The 17,785-nt window shown below is 47.0% G+C and overlaps 1 protein-coding gene across 1 annotated transcript in view; it reads right to left on the reverse strand.

The window, feature by feature from the left end:
• USP30 (ubiquitin specific peptidase 30) overlaps positions 1-17,785 on the reverse strand; it is a 394,500-nt gene that overhangs the window by 358,098 nt on the left and 18,617 nt on the right. The window contains exons 2-3 of the mRNA XM_078667396.1: positions 15,186-15,295; positions 12,174-12,356 (exon numbers count right to left, since the gene is read on the reverse strand). Of these exons, the coding sequence (XP_078523522.1) occupies positions 12,174-12,356; positions 15,186-15,295 (293 nt within the window). The remainder of the gene's footprint in view (positions 1-12,173; positions 12,357-15,185; positions 15,296-17,785) is intronic.

The raw sequence follows: 17,785 nt of genomic DNA on the forward strand, positions 1-17,785 counted from the left end.
CACACCTACTGTGGGACTCTGGTAGTTACCAGAGACTGTTCCTTTTGGGAGTTAGTCATTTGGATGGGTTTCTGCTGTTTGGGACCTATTCTGGGGAGGGGTGGGGCATGGGGTTGTTGGGGAATGTCGGGGTTTTGGTCTTGAGGAGTAGCCAGTGTGCACACGATGCTTGCTTTCGTTGGGACAGTGTTTATTGTCGGGAATGGGGACCCTCCTTGAACTGAAGTGTGTGACCTGGAATGTGAGGGGTCTGAATTCCATGTTGAAACGTCACAAGGTTCACGCCCAGCTTGTCCGCAGGGGGGTTCAGGTTGCCTTCCTGCAGGAGACTCACATTGATCAAACTGAGGGGCGGGCTCTGCAGCGCAGGTGGCGGGGGCATATGTTTTACACTACCTACTCGGCCTTTGCAAGGGGGGCTTTGATCTGGGTACGGGTGGGGATTCCCTTCCAGCCTTTAGTGTCGATGGTTGACCCCGAGGGGAGGTTTGTGGCTGTACAGGGCCGTCTGGATGGGAGGGACGTGACGCTTTGCTGCGTCTATGCCCCGAACGTGGACCAACCTGCCTTCTTTGCGCGACTGTCTGGGAAGCTGGCGACTGTCCTGGCTGGCACGGTCCTACTTGGGGGGGATTTTAATTCTGTACTATACGTAGAACTGGATCGATCTCACCCACCACTGGCGCAGGCGGCAGCTCACAAACTAGCGAAGAGTAGGAGAGAGTGGCAAAGTAGCTGGGGCCTGGTCGACGCATGGCGGACCCAACACCCTACGGAAAGGGACTTCTCCTTTTACTCCCCCCACACGATCTGCATGTTCGCCTAGACAGCGTTCTGTGTTCATTGGACGTCCAGAGCCTGGTCCGCCACAGTGAGTACTTGACCAGGACGATATCCGACCATAACCCCTGCCTAGTGACGGTGCAATGGATGAGGCGACGCCAAGCTATCCCGACGTGGCGGTTGAACCCGCTGACACTGGAGGACCCTGCGTTTAAGGCCGATGTGCGCGGTGGGGTGGAAGGGTACTTCGACGCTAATGTGGGCACGGCTTCCAGCAGGGCACTGGAGTGGGACGCCTTTAAGGCGGTGATTCGGGGCGTCTGTATCTCGGCTACCGCGGGAGTCCGTAAGACCCTCCTGCAGGATGTGGAACGCAGCGAGGACCGATTGCGCAATGAGGAAAGACGCAGTCACACGGACCCGGAGGCTCACAGAGCGGTTTCGGAGGCACGAGAGATAGTGGCGACGGCAATGGAAAAGCTGCGCTGCTTTGACTATAAGGAGTTTTTGATCCGGGCTCACGGCGAGCGTGATAAAGTAGGCTCACTGCTAGCGTGGTTGGCCAGCCCTGGGTCCCGAAGCTCCCCGATAGTGGCGCTCGCCACCCCAGAGGGGCACATGGTTTATACGCAATCGGACATTAACGACCAGTTCCTTCAGTATTAAACGCACCTTTATAGGAGCAGAATGCCGGATCCCCCGGCGGAGCTGGAGGACTTCCTGGTGGCGGCGCAACTGCCCAGGCTTGACCCGGAGCACGCAAAGCACCTGGGCGGCGACATCTCCGAGGGAGAGATCAGGGTGGCCATCAAACACATGGCCCGCCGCAAAACTCCTGGCACGGATGGGCTCCCGATCGAATTTTATGCGGCCTATGCGGATGTGCTGGTTCCGCGACTACAGGCGGTTTACCGAGAGGCCTGGGACTCGGGGTGCTTACCGGCGTCCACTCGCGAAGCTTTAGTGATACCCTTACTGAAGCGAGAGGGAGTTGCGAGCTGTCGTTCGGCGTACCGCCCGCTCTCCATGCTCACCACGGATTACAAGATCCTGAGCAAGGTCCTTGCGACGCGGCTACTGACCCACATGCGCTCCTTGGTACATGATGACCAGGCAGGCTTTATTCCTCAGCGCACCACTGCCACCTGTGTGCGCCGGTTGCTCCGGATCATGGGGGGAGAGGCAGCTGCTCGTCCGGGTGCCGCTGTCCTCTCGATTGACATCGAGAAGGCGTTTGATAGCGTCGAGTGGCCATACCTGCTCCGTGTACTAGAGGCCTTTGGACTGGGCGAACGCTTCGTGAAATGGACTGCCTTGCTCTACGCTGCGGCCACGGCCCGTGTCAAAACTGGGACCACCATCTCGGCCCCTTACGCGGTAGGTCGGGGGACCCGACAGGGGTGCTCTCTGTCCCCCCTGTTATTTGCACTTGCTATTGAGCCACTGGCTGTGCATGCCCGGCTGGGTCGAGCGTATGCAGGTCTTCCGCTGAGAGCCGACACCCACTACATCTCTCTCTATGCGGACGACTGTTTACTGTTTCTGGCGAACGCAAACGACTCCCTGCGTGGGGCCGAGCGGCTCCTGTCGGACTTTGGTCATCTCTCGGGACTGAGGGTCAATTGGGGGAAGTCTTGCCTCTTCCCGCTGACTCCGGGGACCGATGACACCCAACCGGAGGGCGCCTTGCGATGGGAGCACCATTGCCTCCCCTATCTGGGCACTCTCATCTACCACTCACCTGTGGCCCTATTAGACGGCAACATCAACAGGGCAATTCGGAGTCTACAGGGTTGCATGGGTTTCTGGCGGACGCTACCGCTTTCAGTCGCGGGACGAGTCGCATTGTTGAAAATGGTGGCACTTCCCCGATTGTTGTATCTGTTTCGCACCCTGCCGATCTGGATTCCTGCGTCAGTTTTCAACAGACTCCGCTCCCTAACGTCTGGGTTCATCTGGGGATCGGGTAGACGGCGGGTTGCGCTGACCACGTTGATGCGCCCCAGAGCGGACGGGGGTCTTGCGGCCCCGGATTTTGAGTGGTACTACTTGGCGGCGCAGCTGCAGTGGCTCACCCAGGCGGTGGCTTTGGAGTTCCGTGGCCCGGAAAATGTGGCGGGCAAACTGTTCCCGAGACACATCATTTCGTTTATAATCTTGGGCCAGAAACTGGACCTAGCTCAGATTGGAGGATCAAACGATTCGCAGCTGTTGGCTTCGGTGCCACAGGCGCTCTGGTGCCGTTCGTCCCTACGCCCCAGAAATTCCGCTAGGGATGTGCACGGCCTTTCCGCATGGTGGCGACTGGTCGGCACTAGCGATCTGGGAGGAGCTTGGCCTGCAGATGGTCGGCGATCTCTACAAGGATGGCTCGCTGCTCACGTTTCAGGAGCTGCGGGACTCTTACGATCTGCCGAGGGGTGGGTATCTGCTACACGCTTCATTAGTGGCTGGTATTCGCCGTCACTGGAAGAGTGGGCTAACCGAGCCGCCGACCTCGGAATGCTGTCAATACGTGGTAATGGCCGCTGGCACTTACAAGGCCGTCACATGCCTTTACCGACGGTTATCGACTGCTGCCCTGCGACCCCTGGATGAGCTGCGAGCCAAATGGGAGGGGGACATTGGGCGGTCTATTCCGGAAACGACATGGCCACAGCTACTACGCCGAGCATGGAAGGGCACTAGGAACGCCAGGTTCCAATTGGTCCAGTTTTTTACCCTGCACCGTGCATACCTAACACCGATTAAAATCTCGCAATATTTCGAGGGTGCACCCTCGCTCTGTCCTAGATGTGGGACGGCAGACGCAGACTTCGCCCACATGTTTTGGACCTGCAACAAGCTGGCGGGTTATTGGGAGGCGGCGACGTCCTGCCTGAATGCTGTCACGGACCGGCAGATCGATCTTGACATGGGCACCTGCCTATTACTGTGGTTCCCCCACACCCCTCGTACTCGAATTACCAGTTAATTTTGCGACTTGGGTTTGATATTAGCCAAACGTGAAATCTCCATGCACTGGAAATCTACCCAAGGTCCCAGCTACTTGCGTTGGAAGACCAGTCTAGAGCGCTGGGCGAAAGCGGAGAGTGCCTTGCGGCTACGACAGGCCAGGAGCCTAGGTAATGACAAAGCACTGGAGGTGGCTAGGGCGTGGGAGGCCCTGGTTGTGGCACTCCAGCAACCAGAGGGTGACCAGAGCGAGGATGAGGGAGGGACACCAGGATGAGGACACTGAGTTCGGGGATACCTCACACCCACCAAGGAGCACACACTACCTACACCTACTAATGGCAGATCTGGGGGTCCTGATGCCCCATTGTAGGACATTACTTACCCTTTACCGAGGTTCCTATCCAGGACAGGAAAGAGATAACATGTAAGCGATTGGGAGGATGGAATGTGACACACTGGCTACGGGGGTGGGACTCGGAGGTGGGATACAGGGTGTCCTGTTGGAACTGTACTGATATACTGCACTGTCGGCTGATGCCTTGATTGCTTTTTTCCTGTAATGTACCTTCCACACTTGATTGCCAATAAAAATTGTTTTTACAATAAAATCGTTTTATTTTTTACGTTATAAGGCCTATCTCTCCCTTTGACTAACACTGGGTTACCTTATTACATTTAGTAAGTGCTAATTTTAAATTGGGAGCAGACCAAGATATACTAATTGCACTCAAATGAATCGTCATTTAAAATCCTCTTTCATGGTAAAATTGTATTTTCCCCACATAAAGGTTAGCACCTGGTATAAATATTGGACCTCCAGAGCCACTCTTCAGAACAGTCCTGGACCTATGGACGTTAGAGAAGTAGGACTACCCAGGTGCTTGAAGTACTGCCTTGCTGTATGAGAAGGTAGATTGGCCCTCCTTGCCTTCATCCCAGTCACAGAGACATGGTTTAATGACTGCTCGCCTCCTATTCTGGACACCCTCGTACCACCAGGCTTCTCAATCATCAACAGACACCGAAAAGACCAAAGCGGTGGAGGCGTAGCAATCGTTCACAACAACAGCCTGTCTGTGACCTAAATAGATACTTTCAACTACAACACCTTTGAATGTCTAACCGCCAACTTCAACACCAGTAACAAAAAAGTACTGCAATGCCATCTCCTATACCATCCCCCAGGCAACACTCCCACTTTCACTGAACACCTGTCAGACCTGATTGCACACTGCGCACTCCGAGACAATAACAACCTAATTCTGGGTGACCTCAACTTGCATTGGAATGACAAAAACAGCCCACCTATACAAAACCTGAACGAGCTACTACAAACCAACAACCTTACCCAACACTGCTCGGAAGGTACACACAACAAAGGGGCTATCCTGGATGCCATCATCGCCCAACACAACGCAATCACAATTGATCACATCCTACCAGTTGACTGGTCAGATCATCACTTAATCCTATTCCATATCACGCAACCGATCATGCATCAACCTCCCATCCAAAATTCTCCCACGTGAACAAGAAACTTACCACAGATCAACATGAGCGACCTGGAAGAAAAAATAAACACGCTCCTGCCCATCTCCCCTGACGGTCGCTCCACAACAGAACTCACATCACACTACAACACAACCATGGCGTCCATTCTAGACCAACTTGCCCCCTTGAAACTGAAAAAAGCTAGGAATATTCCTTCAAGATCCTGGTTTAACAAGGACATCAATGCTGAAAGGAGACAACTTAGAGCGACTGAACGTTTATGAAGGAACAATCCTTCTTCAAGCCTCTGCAAGCAACTCAAAGCAACTCGAAGGAACTACAAAAAACATATCAACAAGGAAAAAAGATTTTTTTCTGCACAGCCCTTAACAATGCGAAAAACAGCCCTAAAGAACTCTTTAACATCATCAGGCAATAGACCTCCAAGACCTCTGCAACCCCAGTCCAGGCCTCCAATTATCAATGCAACACTTCGCCAACTTTTTCAACAACAAAATCACCAAAATTGAACCATCTCTTGACACAAGCCTCTACCCCGCCTGCAAAAACCCAACCCCAACAACCGAAACCTACATGAAAAAGCCCCCTTCGAAAGCCTGGAAATCCTTCGACCTTGTACCCGAAGTAGAGATTCTTAAACTAATCTCCTCCTCTAAGCCTGCATCCCACATCCTCGACCCTCTACCCGCCCAATTATCCCAAAAGTTGAAATTCTCACTTGCCCCACTCTGGAGCGAAATCATAAACAGCTCCTTGAAAACAAGCAGCATTCCAGAATGCCTTAAAGTAGGCCACGTCACGCCTCTATTGAAAAAGTCAGGCCTAGACCACACTGACCTGAACAACTTCAGACAGGTTTCCAACCTCCCTTTCCTATCCAAAATCCTGGAAAAGTGTGTTCTCAAACAACTGACGCAGCAGATAGAAAACATCAACCTACTAGATCGCCACCAATCAGGCTTCAGAAAAGGCTGTAGGACTGAAACCGCGATCCTCAACATCGTGGACGACATCCACAAATCCCTTGTTGCTAATAAATGCTGCCTACTTATCCTCCTAGACCTATCTGCAGCCTTTGACACGGTGGATCACAATCTACTCATCAAGGCTTTTCAAGACAGAGTAGGTGCAGAGGGGGTGATACTAGAATGGTTCTCCTCCTTATACAACCGCGCCCAAAGAATAAAAATCAAATCCTTCTCGTCCGACCTACACTCCATCAACAGAGGTGTCCCCCAAGGCTCGGTGCTCTCCCCTCAATTGTTCAACATTTACATGGAACCTCTCACCACCCTCCTCAAAGAAGCCAACATCCCTTTTCACCTATACGCTGACGACACCCAGATCTATCTGGAAACCTCCTCCTTCAACGACATTCAAAGATTCAACAACACTCTCAAAGAAATTCAACAGTGGATAGCAATAAACAACCTTAAACTCAATCAAGACAAAACTGAAATCCTCCTTATCTCCAACAAGGAGGAGAACCCCCAAATCATTGAATGGCTGAAATCAATCTATGCTCTCAACTGCAATCTCACCCTAGCCAACTCGGTAAAATCTCTAGGAATCACCCTCGATGCAAAACTGAACATGACCGGCCACATCAAGATCTCTGCAAAGAGTGCCTTCCTCAATCTAAAGCTTCTCAACAAAATTAAACCCTTCATACCGCCCAAGGCCCTCAAACAAGCCACGCAATCACTAGTGCTATCTAGACTCGACTACGGGAACACAGCCCTCACCGGCACAGCTCAATCCCACCTAGAGCCACTCAAAACAACCCTCAATGCAGCTGCCAGAATGGTCTCCGGGGTTAAGAAATTCGACCACTTATCTCCTGCCCTCAGAGAACTAAAATGGCTCCCAATTGAAATGCGTGCCAGCTTCAGAACTGCCTGCCTCACACACAAAGCCCTACACACAGGGAAACCGGAATACCTGGCATCCCAACTCAAGAAAGCTGGCCAGACAAGAAACCTCAGGAGTTCAGACACCCTCCTACTCATCCCGATGAAAACATACAAACAAAAATCCGCTGCACGATCCTTCTCTGGAAACGTACCCAAAATCCGGAACTCCATCCTAGTCAATATCAGGACTATCCCTTCCTTTATAAAATTCAAAAGTCTCCTAAAAGACCTCTACCTCAACCGTGCCTTCCTGAAACAAGAATCGCCGAGGAAACGCAGAAACCGGAAGTCCGCTGGCACGTGACAAGGTTCCACCACAATCCTACCTCTTACTGCACTTTAAAACCCCTTGATAATGCTCCCCCTCGTTCTACCTCATCCCCTCTCCCCTACCCCTACACCCTCCTTGTTCCCTCCCCATGGAAAGAGGTTGATCCCAGGACATTGTGCACTCATCAACGCTATCTCAGGACCTCCCTACCTCAAGAACACAAAACTCAAGGAAAGAGGTTGAACCCAGGACATTATACACTAAATCGAGGCGATTTCAGCACTTTCCTACCTCAAGGACGCAAGACTCAAGGAGTCTGTTGAACTTTTACACATACATTTGCCTTTTCCCCCCCCACTATATGTGTCCTCTGCTCTAAAATCTGTTGTGAAGCGCTCCGATACCCTCAGGTCTAGCCAGCGCTATAAAAAAACTCCTAAAATAAATAAATAAATAAAATACCCAGAGTGACTCCAAGGGGCAGCTGGCTGACCACCTGTGTGAGCTATAGGGACATAACAAGCTTCTGAGGCAGACCTGCAACTATCCAGCTGACCTGTTGCAACTGGACATGCCTAATCTCTTTTTCTGGCCATTGCTGGAGTGAGTCCTGAACCCCAAGAGGTGCCCTCCAGGTCATGGAACCTTGCCTAAATAAAGGTTCCAACAAATCCGGCACAAAGCGAATCCCTGCAGACGCTTGCCGCACCTCCGAAAGCTTCATCACAAATGATGCAGTGTAGCACACAGCTGAGAGCGTCATTGGAACTAATGCAGAGTGACGCAAAGCCCTGTGAAGCTTACTGAACAGCTGAGAGCTTCCGCAGAAACAGCACAGAGTGAAGCGAAGCCCCGCAAAGCTTCATCGGAACCAATGCAGAGCAACGTGAAGCCTCACAAAGCACTGCCACGCAGACCTTCCACCTAGGGCATAAGATACAACTCCCAGTGGGCCGATCTCTGGCCTGTGCCAGCCTGTGATCTGTCACGGTCACTCTGAACTTGCAACTTTTGTCTCAGACTAGCGCAACAGAAAACCTCAGTTGGCGATTTGCGCATTTTAGCACTATTTTTACTGAAAATGTTATGATTTAATATCTCCAGTTCTATTGATTGGATTTTTGTCATTCTGTGTCATTTTATTGATTAAAACAACGATTTTTCTAAATTGGTTTGGAATGTTTCTTCTGTTTTCAGTTTTTCATTCTATGTGTGCTGCGTTACATGCTTTATATATTGCCTCCAAGTTAAGCCTGACTACTTTTGTGCTAAGCTACCAGAAAGTTAATCACAGGTTAATTTAGTGACTTTTTGTGGTTTGCCCAACAAGGATTGTGGTTGCTGCCTGAGTGGGGCTTCCACCCTCCTCAACCAATAACCCAATTTCTTACAATACGTGTAATACTTGAGTGAGAAAACATATTACTGAACAAGTATTCTAATAGATTAAACAGACTCTATGGAAACTTGTTTTCCCAGGAATGTCTGCATATAACGACATCTGTGCACCTTACAAACTGCTGCAAGAATATAAATCTCAATTTATTTTCTCAAGCAATAGGTGTCTGCTAGCTGCTTTTATTTTGGGGGCTGCTGGGGTGAATCTCAACAGCAAGAAATATTGCATTTTTCACTTTGATGTTGTATGGCAAAATGAGTTTGATAGGTTTTTGGAATCTTTATTTCTTATCCCACTTAAATCTCCCTGCATCCTCCTACTTTTGCACAGATATTCAAAGACAGACAGTGAATAAATAAAGATGTAGTTCATGGAAGCAATGGATTTGAAAGATTTTGCAAGGGTATATGAGAGTTCTGTGCTTTTAGAAAACCAAGCAGCTGGTGCAAGCAAACAAACAGTTATCAGGGCACTAAATCGATGATAGGACACAGTCTTGGTTCATTTAGTTCAATTAGTTACCCCAGCAGCCAAGGTCTGTGCTAACTTGAACCAGAGCCACCCATATATTATACTTCTAAAACTCAAGGGCAGGTTAAATGTACCACATTGTGGCACATGTTGAATATACACTACTTTGGAAAATCAAAGCTACCTTTTTCAATTTTAAAATGAAACATTTAATTCTATTTTTACAACAACATTTTTGGATGGGCTCCGAAACAATACAAAAGTGAAAGCATTGCACATGTCACAGCTAACCAGAGGCTGTAAAAAGAGCAACGCACAGGCGCTGAACACCAACGAAGTCACTTGTGGCAAATACAGTGTCTTTATTCCAACACAATCCTAAACTAGCCAAACCCCATCTTCATGCTCAACACCCCCAGCATTGTTTTTCACTATAAATCCAGGCATACTGGCTTTGTGTTTGCTTGTTTTCTCTGCTTGTTCAGAGTGCTTTAGTGTATTTAACATTCTATACAAGATCTCTACGTTGAAAGGACAATCAAAAATAGATTTTCGATTATGTGAGCACACAATAGAGCAGGTTAGAATTCATTTTATTTTATAGCCGGTAATTAAGCAACCATAGCTGCCAAGGTTTCAGATTGCTATGTGTGACACTTTCATAATTTCTGTGTAATTATGAGTGACATTTCAACGAATATGAGTGACACTTTCTCATGAGCAAAATCAAGCAGTGGATACCAGGTAAACATATCAATATCAGAAATTACACCCATTTTAGTAACGAAAAACTCTCAGAAGATCTTGAAAATGCTGTAAACCACCAAAAATGAAAAGGCACTAACGATTGACAAATAGTCCCAGGTCTGTCACATGTAAGACCTGACCAAGCAGGCTGAGAGGCCCCAGTAAGGACCTCAGGTGCTAATTATAATGAATGTATTCAGTCAGTGTGCTACAGGGTTAGTCAGGCTGTAATAATATTTCAGTCCTTTAATGCTAATAAATAATAATAATGTATTGGCTGCACTCATTGTGTCAACTGTGCAGAGGTCTGGGACAGCGTCCTGAGAGCAGTGAGCTACAGGCTCTGGCAGAGCAGAAACGCTGTAAGGAAATATAACGTACTGTTGACTCGAAAGTTGGACGTCACCTGACCACAATTAAACGAAAAATGTAATGGGACTGACTCTTACGTATAGTTCAATTTACATGAGGCATAGTAAATAACAATGTAATGATCAATGAGATCTGGCTCATGCTACGAACTAAGCGGCGCTGCTCAGTGCAGCCTGGGAGAGTGGAGCTGTAACAGGGTCTCAGTCAGGCTGCAGTGAGTGACGCTCTAATTTAAATATATAACAGGCACTGCCAGGTCCTGTGTTCGTTATATTTACCAGGCACCGGGTGCGAAACTATGTGTTACAGCCAGTGGAGGTTAGAGTAAACAGGCAGGGCTCGGCTGAACCGCCAGACACAGTCACACAGGCACAAAACGATTTTTTTTTATTGTTGTTGCCGCCTATTTGACATACCAGCGATGGAGGGCGCACACTGCGTACTCAAATGCTCAGCTCCTTGGTGTGAGGAGCCTTGCAGGAATGCAATCAATGATTCCACGCATGACTGAGTCTGACCAGGCGGAGGCCCATGTCCACGGTATGACTGAGAAGGCTGAGAAGAGTGCGGCGCCAGCGCGGACATCAGCTCAGCTTCTGTCATTTAACCAACATTAACGGGCACCAGCTGAAAGTTACAAAATCAGGCTGACTCCACAGAAACATTCGATCCCAACATACTATAAATGCACACACCTGTTAGCGCGGCCGCAGTCAGATCCTATAATCACTGGCTGATGAGAGAGGCCGTCTCGTGACCAGCCTGCTCTCTCTCAAATTCCCCCGCCACTTCTGCTAAATTAATTACTTTCTGTTCCTCCGGACGTGACGGCACTCTACCGCCGCACATCCGAATTTAATTCCGGCCCCCTGGTGACACGGTCGGTGATTGACCCAATTGCAGTACTATCGGACTGAGGGCAGCCCGGCCCCCCTGCCGTGTGTGATGATTCATGATGGGCCGTGCTGGCGCCGCACTCTTGTTTACAGGGCCATAGGCAGCTCCCGGCAGAGTGCAAGAGAGATACATTAAAGCGCTCAGAGCTGAGAGCAGTCTCTGATTAACTGTTTAGAAATTCGGAAGCAGGCGCACCTCTTTTGGAGCAGCAGAGAGAGCCCGGGCACAGTCACAGGCGCCGCTGGTGGCTCGCCTGGCAGCAGGTGTCAAAATGCGTGACAATTCATTTCAGTGCGGTGATGCGGATCACTGCACTGAAATGCGTGAGCGTCACGCCGGTTGCGTGACGCTTGACAGGACTGAGCAACAAGATGTCTGCATCAAACCCTACCACCATCGCTCTCAAACACAAGCCTATGCCTAATGCACATCAATCACGCTGCAGAACACCTTCTTCTTGATGCATCAGACTGTGGCTATAAACAAGTCTAGGATTTCTCAGCAGTGACGGGAAGAAAAGGGATACATTGGAAGTTTAAAGGAACTTAATCACTCCAGGTAACTACAGACGTCTTTACATGAGCATTCCACAATACCTCGCTAGTTAATCAGCAGCCAGTGGATAATGACGTACCTTGCCTATGGTCAAGGCGGCATGAACGATGGCAATGTATCGCCCTCCGACACCATAAATCCCTAATACATACAGCAACTTGGCTGAAAGGAAGGTCGTAAGATACAGAAATTACATACTATTCCAACTTTTTTTTTCTGATAAGCAACAAAGGGCAAGTAACAGGTCATACATTCGGTGCAGTAAACATTCTTACATCATACTAACGCTTCATACCTTTTAGAAGATGCAGTAAAGTTAGAGAGAGGTACTGGGGCTGTGCATCCAGGTTTTGGTCTGTGTTGAACTGAGCTGTAAATGTTTCAAGCCACTTGATGAAGGATGGGCATGCAGATAGGCCCTGGAGCAAAGAATTTATGAAACATGTGTTTCCCAGGTTGAGCAGACCAGGCACCAGTCCTAAAAGATGAAATATTTTTTGTAAACTTTCGGCAATGTGTTGAATAGAAGTCCTAGACTGCATGTGGAAAAACACCAAAGACTTTTTAATATAAATAACTTTTACTTATGAAAAGGTAACATAAATGAGTATACGTGTAAGAATAATTTTCGACGTTTTGGCTAACTCAACATTTTTTATCAATGTTTGACACCTGCAAATGAACAATACCCACAATTAATACTACAAAAAGTGCAATCATATTATTTTACTGTCTATTTCCAGCCTGCACTAGTTAGAACTGACAATTGAAGCTGGAGGAAAGGATTGATAACAACGTCAGTGAAGTGGAGAAGACTACCTATGTTACTCTGATCTCAGGCTAAAGATCGACACTTGACACACACACAGACCTGTTGAACTGCCCGTGCGGGTGAGACACGATATTGGGTAAGGCCTTCCAGTGTATCCATTACTATGTCTCCATTTGGACCCCCCAAATATAAATGGGCTACATTCGCTCATTTACTATGAAGAAAACCTGCAAGGTGCCCAAAGTTTCAGCATTTTCTAAGCAAATGTTTACATTTTCGCCTCCTCTTGCTTGCCTAAGTAATCAACAGCTACCAACTTAATTTATAAATATATGGTGGTGTCACCCCGATCCTACCTATGGAACAGTGGACAAAAGACAACTTCCTCTACCATAAGGGAGCAGCAAACAATTGCCGAGCCTAGACAAAGCCTAGCCTAGGGCAAATATAAATCCTTTCACTCGGTCATCATTCCTAGTTCCTTGGTGTGACACCCTGGTCCTAGTAGATAAATGAACAAAGCTTGGAATCCGTTTCAATTTCATTAGGCCCCTTAAGCAATTACGACTGTCAATGAGAGCCACTTTCAGAATCAATATTCTCAGTAAAGTTTTCATTGTGAAAAGCAAACTTTCCTATAGAACTCACTAGATCCCTAGTCTCATCAAATCTGGATTAATGCAACATTGTTTAAAGAAGCCTCTGTAAGAAATTGTGAATACAACAGCAGCTAAACCAGTATCACATGGTCAAAGTTTGTCTTTGATTCGAAGCATTCCATGATACTAGCACTAAAGATCCACACTGGCGAACACTACCATGTTTCATGCAAAAAGTGTACTGGAGAAAATGGCAGGGCTATAGCTAAGCGTCTCGCTCCTGCCTTGAAGCCAAGATCTATACATCACACAATCCTTCAAGGAAACCTTCAGAGCAAGTTCAAGGGTCACTCATTGGAGAAAGCCACAGAGGGAGAGATGTACTAGCTTATTCTGCAGTGGCAAACACTTCAATTTGCAAAATAGCTTTTGCAACTGCGAGTCTAAACTTTTACTGAAAAAAGGATTGCAAGTTGGTACTGTACATATTAATGGTTTGCACCCAGAATTCTGCTCATAAACCACTGAAAAGTTACCAAATTCAAAGTTAGGGTGATAACACATTTAAGAAAGGGATGGGATACTCTTCGGACTCCTTCTCTTTTGGGTATTGTGGAAAAAGCTTCTGAAGGAATAGACAGTGGTACTGTATTATAATGGTAACAAGAAGAGAACACGTTGAGGGAACTTGGATACTGAATTAAACAATGCAGTTAAAGACACAACTGCAACTTCAGAGGTTTCAAAGTCTAATAAACTGAGTCAAATGGAGGGAAAACAAAGAAGACAATGGACTTGTGGTCAAATGTAATGCCATCCTTGTCACCAGCAGAAAGCAGACAGTTAATGATTAACAGATTTCTTTGCTCGTCCACTCAACAAACTAAAAGATGACTAATTTTAGGAGACTTTATTTAGACGTGACAACGTGATAGAATTTGGAGAACTGGGAAATTATTTTTATTCCTCTTCCATTTATCATGGTATGAACCCACAATAGTGGGCTTGGTGCTCCTACAAACGGGTGATACAACAAGTATTGGCAAAGCAAATCAGGCTTGCTTGTTACAAGTAATGTAGGTCTGTTGTGGCTTTGCTAATGCTTTTTTGCAATGCTGTTCTGCATATGTGCAAGCATAGGTAACATGGCAGTATGGTGCACAGCATGAAGACAAACGTAGGCATAGGCGCAAACATATAGAATCAATCTTGGAACGTTGGAAATTTTAGCTGCTGGACTCTCGGAAAAAAAAGGAAGTATTTGAGAAAATATTTAACAAACAATTGCGGCAGAGAGGATAGAAGGGACAGGGAGCAACAGAGGTAAGAGTGGAAGACAACATCACCAAACAGCATGCGTGTGGGTGTTTAAAAAACACAAACAAGACAGAGCAGGAGCAACAACACGGCGGTGGGAGGGAATTTGACAGTGGAAGTAGCAAACAAGAGAGAGAGCAGGTAAAGAGATGCACTCCCATGGAGAAAAAATAACAATAATAGTAGTTCCTTGAATGTAAACACTGAGAGGCCACAAGTTATCCAATCATAAAACAGTAAAGAAGAAATACTACAGAGCTGGGACAAACAAAGATTAGGGAGGAAAGCTATTGAATAAGAATCAAAGAAAGAGACAAAAACGCCACCCAATCAAGAATAACTGGCCAACCGAAAGCCCATTAGATGTATATAGTTTAATGTATTAGTGACAATCTATATCTTCGAATACTGAAAACTAATGCTGTTTGAAGGCGAGACATAAAAAAATTCCATTAAGTGTCACCTACATGGAGAACTTTGTCCTTTTCACATCCCTTACACACACAATCACACACGTCAGAACACAGCAGAAGAGACTGAAACACTGCTATAAATACTTTAAGGGCAATAACAGGGAAAATACTTAATGCCTTTACATAGAAAAAATAAATATGCCCACCTTTCCGGCGTTTCTTTCGGTCAGTGATGGGACCCCAGAGAACATATAAACCTGCTGCAAAAGCAGCAGCAATCCCACCAATAACGCCCCAGTTTTTCATAATTTTACACCTGAAAAATAAAATGTAAACCGTTTGCACAGTATGTTGCATTCATTTCTACTATTATTTTTTTATAACACTACAAGAACACAGCGATATAACCCGTTTTTCATTTTATATATATATATATATATATATATATATATTATATATATACACACACACACACACACACACACACACACACACACACACACATATATATATACATACACACACATGAACATAAGTTACTTACCTGTAAACTGTGGTTCTCCAGTATTGGTGTCTTTCATAGATTCACATGCTTGAATATTCCCTGTCGTCGAAGTAGGAGTCCCACGGTACATAAAATAGCAGTAATATATACATGAAAATTACCATAATTACATATATACATATATAAAATGCAGTAAAATATATATAGTTTAAAAGTACCATAGAACCAAATAGGCCCATAGAAAGCCTAAGGGAGAACTCACTTTAGTAACATATCAGTCACATTATGTATTGGTCCACATTCTAGCCAATCAGGCTGTAGCTCCCTCTAGAACCTTCTCCTCAGAAGCCCAAGTCCTCAGATTTTCGTAGCACCAAGTAACCCAAAAGTGCCCGAGGAGAAAAGGAGCCTCTGAGGGGAGGAAGGGAGGGTCGCATGTGAATCTATGAAAGACACCAATACTGGAGAAGTAAGTAACTTATGTTCTTCTCCAGTATTAGGGGTGTCTTTCATAGATTCACATGCTTGAATAAGAGTAGAAAGCAGTAAATCATCACATAAGTCATAAAGGTAACATAAAACTCCAAGTATACACTCTCATATCATTTAAAATGCAATATAGCCAAATTCAAGAGAAAATACCTTTATGACTGAAGGCGGGTAGCAACAGAGGCTCCTCTTCACTGGAAAAGATTCCGCAGCACCGCTTGTCCCACTGCCGCATCCGCGGCGTCTGTTGATTGGAGACAATAGTGCTTCGTAAAAGTATGGCTGCTCGACCACGTAGCAGCTCTGCAAATGTGTCGTAGAGGTACCCCCGCAAAGAGGGCAGTAGAGGTTGACACAGCTCTAGTTGAATGAGCTCGTACTGGAGCAGGAAGGGGCTTGCCAGCCCGCTGATGACAAAAAGTAATGGTGGAGGAAATCCACCTAGTAATAGTCTGTTTGGTAACAGGTTGTCCTTTGCAGATCGGACCATAGGCCACGAACAGCTGGTCTGATTTCCTGAATGGTGTAGTACGCTGAATGTAAAACTTAAGACAGCATTTCACATCCAATTAATGTAATGAACGTTCAGCAGGAGTTTGTGGATGAGGAAAGAAAGTCTTTAGAATGACAGGTTCATTGAGATGAAAATCACTTGGAACCTTCGGAATAAATTTTGGATTAGTACGGAGCGTAACCGCCTCATTGGAGAACTGGAGAAAAGGAGGCTGAATAGTGAATGCCTGGATGTCATTAACACGCCTAGATGATGTCAAGGCGAGCAGCAGAGCAACTTTCCACGTGAGGAATTTTAAGGTTGCGGAATGGATGGGTTCGAAAGGAGGTAGGAGGAGTTGAGACAAAACCAGATTTAGTCGCCAAGCAGGTGGAGGGCGACGAATGGGTGGAAACATCCGGAAGAGGCCTTTGAAAAACTGTTGGATGACTCTAGAGGAATACAGTGACGTGGAACCATCATGACGGAAACGGGAAAGTGCTGCCAGAAACACCTTATGAGTGGAGTGAGAAAGTCCTGATTTTGCAAGGGATAGGAAAAAAGGCAGGATTTGTTTCGGTTTGGCGGTCATTGGATCCAAGGCTTTGGTGTGGCATCAAACACAGAAACGCTTCCACTTCAGCTCATAGGTTTTAATGGTGGATGGAGCGCGAGCGTGCGCCAACACCTCCCTGCAATCTGCGTCGATGGTTAGACGTGCAAATTCATTGTGGTCAGGTTCCAGGCATGAAGCTGGAGATATGCCGGATCTGGGTGGCAAATCTGCCCTTGCTTCATCGTGAGGAGGTGAGGCAGAGGATGAAGCGATATTGGCTCGGTCTGGGAAAACAACAGAAGGTCCGAGAACCAAGGGCGCCGCCGCCACTTGGGTGCGATCAGGATGACAGACAGGGTTGAAGCCTCATCCTGTGCAACCTGTGCGGAATCAGAGGAAGCGGAGGGAAAGCGTAGATGAATTCGTTCGACCAGTTGATTGAAAATGCATTTCCGCTCGACTCTCTGTGGGGATGACTACTTGCAAAGCGTTGGCATTTCCTGTTTGCGGCAGTCGCAAAGAGATCCATCTGCGGCTGGCCCCACTGATGGAAAATGAACTCGAGAGTTGGTTGGTTGAGTTCCCACTCGTGATTGTCCGAGAGAGATCTGCTGAGTGAGTCCGCCAGAACATTGGAAACACCCGGCACATGGATGGCTGTAAGATGAACTTGATGATGAATCGCCCAGTTCCATATCTCCTGTGCTTGTCGGGAAAGCATAAGGGACCTCGTGCCGCCCTGCTTGTTGAGGTAGTGTATGCT

Source organism: Lissotriton helveticus, chromosome 11 (assembly GCF_964261635.1).
Source record: "Lissotriton helveticus chromosome 11, aLisHel1.1, whole genome shotgun sequence".
Lineage (NCBI taxonomy): Eukaryota > Metazoa > Chordata > Amphibia > Caudata > Salamandridae > Lissotriton > Lissotriton helveticus.